Source organism: Anneissia japonica, unplaced genomic scaffold (assembly GCF_011630105.1).
Source record: "Anneissia japonica isolate Jap-2015-1 unplaced genomic scaffold, ASM1163010v1 scaffold921_len549748_cov171, whole genome shotgun sequence".
Taxonomy (NCBI): domain Eukaryota; kingdom Metazoa; phylum Echinodermata; class Crinoidea; order Comatulida; family Comatulidae; genus Anneissia; species Anneissia japonica.
In genome coordinates, this window is record NW_022694674.1 from 378,477 (window position 1) to 384,476 (window position 6,000).

The 6,000-nt window shown below is 35.8% G+C and overlaps 1 protein-coding gene across 1 annotated transcript in view; it reads left to right on the forward strand.

Moving 5' to 3' along the window:
• The window catches only part of LOC117101151, a 155,824-nt gene that overhangs the window by 41,188 nt on the left and 108,636 nt on the right, over window positions 1-6,000 (forward strand). The window contains exons 8-9 of the mRNA XM_033241033.1: window positions 4,020-4,271; window positions 4,561-5,043. Coding sequence (XP_033096924.1) covers window positions 4,020-4,271; window positions 4,561-5,043 — 735 coding nt within the window. The remainder of the gene's footprint in view (window positions 1-4,019; window positions 4,272-4,560; window positions 5,044-6,000) is intronic.

Below are 6,000 nucleotides of genomic sequence, written 5' to 3' on the forward strand. Positions count from 1 at the left end.
TTCTGACGACAATAGTAACCATTGCGGGAGCTTCCACGTCAGGATGGGATTCACCGTAGAGCTTGCCGGGAGCAGAGGTGGTGGTATGCTTACGCGCCGAAGAGAGGTGTTCCATCACCCTAAAATGTGGAGCGCTCTAATACTGGAGCTAACGTATTCATTCCTGATGATGACATAATTAATGTCGAAATTTTGAATCCCGACACGATGTGGTGCATTTCGATACTGTATGTATTATACTATTTTATTTGAGATTATTCAGTGGACCTTTCGGTGTAACGTATTCTTGGTGACAGATCTGGCACTGAATCTTATAGACAACGTAAGAAGATGAGCAGATGTTGTTTTTGAAGGACATTTAGCCTGGATATATTCAGGATCAGGCTTGGGAGCTTTAGTAAATTGACAAATGGTGTATGGACGGGGGTTAACCACTCTAGCATTGATGTAATTGCGCTCAAGGGCTACCGTTAATTTAGTCACTGACAAAAAAGTTTAGTTGCAATATGAACCGAAGGGTTCAACCAGTTGCGGTGACATCCATTACTCATAAGCTTTAAGACCCCAATACCTTCTTTCTCATGTTCAACCAGCGGCGGTGACATCCATTACTCATAAGCTTTAAGACCCCAATACCTTCTTTCTCATGTTCCGCTGTACGAAATATTGAACATTTACTCTGGTGGATTTGTATCACTCTTCACTTGTCTAATGTTGGTGAGACTGCCCCTAAGTATTAGTTTTCTGAGATCATAAATGCAATACCTTTACCTTTTGTTCATGCTTACGTAGATACTCATACACTACTATTTAATATAGAATAAAAAAAAAAGACGAGACATGTTAAACTGATTGCAAGTTTTATAATATCACTGTATATCACACAACAGAAAGAGATGTGTATAAGAGACAGGGATGAAGGCGATTATTTTTTTAATGGAAAATGGATACGTATTATACTCAAATAAACCCCCATAAAATGTGGAACTACAACACCATCAAAATGTTTTATTGATCATAAAGACTTATTGATCCCGACTAGGTAACAATGCCATTTCCGGCGATCTATAACTGCCATACTCATAAATTATCTTGCCTCAGCCCCAACCATTTATCTTTCACAAATCGCCAGAATGCCTTACGAGTAGGCTGGGGAGCTAGCGCATAAATCATTAACATAGGAAAAATAAGACTTATTGTACATGCGTTTGACAGAGTTCCGTAATATTTTGCATTCAGCCCAAGACTCAGTTAAGTTTAGCTTTCTAAAATATTTTTCTTTTCTCATAGATTAGCATTTTAGTATCACGTGTAACCCTTGCATATTTTTTTTTTCTGGTTTTAGAGGGAAAAATATCACGTGTAATGGCATATAAAATATCCATAAACCCATCCCATGTGGCATCCACAGAGTTTGAATCCATGAATACGCTCCATGGTGCAAGGTGTACGAGTCTTTTAAGATTATTAAAATCAGTTGTATGATAACCAACAAATGTATTGATTAATGTACTGCTTAGAACAGTTAATGGAAAATGATACAGCATAGAGAGTGTTATCATTAACAGACAAAACACGATCTGGTCTATTTGAAAACCCAAGATCAATGATTGATGCAGATCTTAAATCTTGGGTATTAGGTCTCCTGATATCATCAACAACTTGATAACAATCAAGGTCATTAATCAATATTTACCTTAGGGACACTATGTGACACAAGTTAAGATTGCAGACACCGACAAAAGTTAATAATAATAATAATAACAACTAGAAATTGCAAATTGCAAGTGAAGTGCTGCGAAGTACAACTGCATATAAATGTTCTTCGAACAAAATTATTTATGCGAGTCAAGTGAAAATAATGAATAATAAAAATATAACAAATAATATGAGACACGACCCATTGTCTATATTAGAACACTTCTCATTGGGTCATTTTTGTCAAAAAGTGTCTATAGTGGTGAATTATGGTTTAGGTTTTTTTTCAAAATAAAGTTTCAAAAATTTCTATGTATGTGGAAAATGTAGTTGATTACCAAAGGTTACAGTTTTTATTTTGAAGACTGCATGGTCTAGGAAGTGTACATTTTTTTATGGGGCAAGTTTCCAGGGGCGGGTTTTCTAGGGGCGAGTTGACTGCCAAAGAGTGTTGCCAAAGTGCGAGCCAGCGTGTTAAATGATCACAATAATAATGTCGCTCTTATATAGCGCTTAATGCCTTAACAAAGCCTCTGAGCGCTTCACATTACTACTCCGGTCATTAGATCAAACACATATGGAACACATTAAACTCCAAATTAAATTATTAAGTTAAATTATATTATTATTCCATATTGCGGTTAGTAATCAGCGCAGTTGTGTTGGAACCTACCAGGTATCCACTTGTACTCCTGGGTGGAGATAGGTAACCGTAGATAAAGTACTGCCTTGCCCAAGGACACAAGCGATTTGCAAAGTGAGTTTCGAACCCCCGACCTCGAGGTTGGGAGTCCAAGTCACAACCGATGCGCCAACCGCTTCTATAAACGTGAGAACTGTAAATATAATGCAATATATTTTCTCGACAACCTAAATAGGCTCATGTCTTTAAAATCACAGGCGTAGTAGGATTGCATTAGTCAACAGTAAATTTCACACGTAGGCCTATTATTATTATTATTATTATTTAATAAACCACACTGGGCCTTTGACTGTTGCTGTGTGAAACTATGATGATGCCATGGTTATACAGTATAACCCCTCATTTGGGACACCCCTATTCAGAGGACACCCATATTTAGGGGACACTTTTCCGTGAATGAAACGAGGGGCAATATATCTTTTAACACTACAGCCAACCCCTATTAAGGGGACAGGGACACTTCTGAGTGTGCCATATGGTCAAATAACCCCTATTAAGGGGACACTTTTTTATTTCTTGTATCAACATCTACAGCACTTTAGAAATAAGAAAAAAAAAATCAAATCATTCAACCTTACATTTTGACACCTTTTGAGCTATAAACCATAATTTTCTCCCCGTAATGCATGAGTGAATATCAGTATAGTTACAGTGAGTTACTTTGTAAACCAATCTTGTCATTTTTGACCCTTAACAATAGAGATTTCTTTTTCTTTGTCGTGTTTTTCATAATAGGATTCTAATCCACATCAAAACATATTAGTCTATTCATGCTACATCCATCTAATAAAAAGCTCTAATGTGATTGAAATAAACCAGTATTTGTTTACCTTCTCCGGACAATAATAATAATGATGATGATGACGATGACGATGATGACGATGACGATGATGATGACGATGATGATGACGATGACGATGACGATGGTGATGACGATGACGATGATGATGATATGCAGAAAGTTATAACGCGCCAAAATTCAAAAATATTATCAATGGCGCAGTGAACAATTAACCCAATTAAAGCGAATTTCGACATAAAAAAGATTATTTGATCATTTAGAAAGGTCAATATAAAAAAAAAGAATATTTGGTCATCAACATTGCATGATGTGTGTAAAAGTGGTTGGCGCATCGGTTGTGGCTTGGATTCCCAATCTTGAGGTCGGGAACACCCACTGTGCAAGTCGCTTATGTCCTTGGGCAAGGCACTTTATCTACGGTTGTCTCTCAACACACGTGGTTACCTGGTAGGTTCAAACACAGCCTGCGCTGAATACAGCTGCTACATTAAGGCATTCCCCATGGGACCTGAGTCGAGTGTGTGTTCTGTGCTTGATCCATTGACTAGGGGTAAAAATGTAAGCGCTTAGAGGTCTCTACAATATGCACTATATAAGTCGACAGTTATTATTATTACCTAAAAACACAGATTCAATTAGGCTTAAAATACATATTTTAGACCGTGACTTTGATTTACAGATTGAAATTCGGTTTAATAATTATGATGGTTGTTGTGTGGAGAAGTAATGATTATGATGGCGATTGTGATGTTTTTGTTTGTCTCGATGAAGATAAAATTATTCTATCAAAATATACTGCTACTTTATTCTTTCCAGGATGGCGAGGACAATACCTACACTCGGTTAAACTTCGGTAGAGTTACAAACGTCGGTAGACGCTTCGAAAGTGGAGATAGCACCATCAAAGTTAGGGTGGTTGCAAAAATGTTGCCAACAGCAACAAGTGGCTCAACTTATATGGTATCAGCAAATGTACAATATGAATTAAGTGATGAAGATGTATTGTGGGTAGGTCAGATACCTATCACATCTTCGGAAAGTATGTCACAAGATTACGATGCCACCAAGGTACAGTGCTTATCAGTATGTAAATACATTACGTACCATACACACGTACGTACATAGACTGGGCTCCAGTCCCTAACCTTTGTCTTTAAATCGATTTTGGCACCAATGGCGTTCCATATTACCTATTTGCTTGGCGTTTCATAGTATACTTTTTCTTGGATTCGCATAAAAGTTTCTCGATATATACCGTCGCTAGTGGCGCTCTCCAAAATTAGCTAATACTAGGAAAACCTATAATTACGTATCCAAAAAAACTAGGTGAAATATAATAATTCTGTTTTTTTTTCAGATGCCAACTATTGAACTTGTCAATCGTGCAGAAGACAATTATATTTACAAAAATTCGGGTTTGTCATTCAACATCGATTTGACAGTTCCCTCTAGTACCACATTTTCTCCATTCTCACTAACTCTTGGGGTACCAGAAGATGAAACTTTTCCCCTGTTTAGTGTTTGCAATGTGCAAGTGGCTACAATCGGAAGTTCATTTTCATGCTACACCACTGACCAATTCACTATTATTGAAAATGAACTTGAAGCTGGCAACTTAGCTAATATTACTCTTGAGCCTTTTACTAATCCTGTCTTTGAAACACCACTTAATAATGATGACAACAAGATAATATTTGAGGTTCACCTTAAGATGAAAGATCATCCATTTATTAGTAGTGGAGATCTGTACAATATTTCTGTTGCTTTGAACTATGGACAGCAAAGTGTTAGTTCACAGATAGAATTTGAAGTCAGTTTTGACGATCCAGAATATACAGAGGTAAGTTTGCAGTTTCAACTGAGAAAATGTGCGGTTACAATGTTTAAATTTCAATGTCAAAAATTGTTGGATATATCGTGTTATTAATTTGGCTTAAAACCAAAAACAAATTCATCTCTAAAAACTTTCATTATCAAACAGTTAAGGAGTATCAAGAGTTTAAAATTATCAACCTTTTAACAATACAGTATTTATTCCCTTCCCCCTTATTTTCGTAAATGCATTACAATAATAAATCCCATTGTAGTAAAATGCCAAAAAAGCAAAGGGTGATTATGTAAAGATATTATAATTATCATTCATTCAATTTCAACTTTATTTTAGACTGTCGTCAATAAAAATACAATAAATATGCTATAGGCCTATAATGAAAAGAAAATACTCCTAAATACGGAAATAACGCATTATGAAGACCACGAATTTTAAATTGAATTAATTTCAAAAATTCTCAATTAATTTTGTACATAGGCCTACAGTTACCTAAAATTTAAAAACACGGTTCGGGTCAGCTGTGGTACTTGGTATGAATTTTGAAACACATTCATGTTTAGTTTTCAAACAGGTGACATCGAGGCAATCGGGCCCATTTCCAAATAATTAACATGAAAACAGATATAAAAAACATCCATCTGTAAGGAAGACATATGCTAATTGTGTATACCAAACACGGTAATGAATGTGGTTGGGAGAGGTACTATCACACCTAGGGTAGAGTAGGATTGGTAAGCCAAATGACTATGACAGGGCATATCTAGGTTCTATTTAGCTGTCATGGAAGTATTACTTAAACTTAGTCATTTAATGTGTTTGCCACTCCATGACTATGGATAAGGGATAAAACAATGTACTAAAAACAGTTTTTCTTAAATATAATTTAATTTAAAATGATTACTAACACTTTAAATAGAGCCACACTATTACCTATTACATATATAATTAATTACACACTATTATATA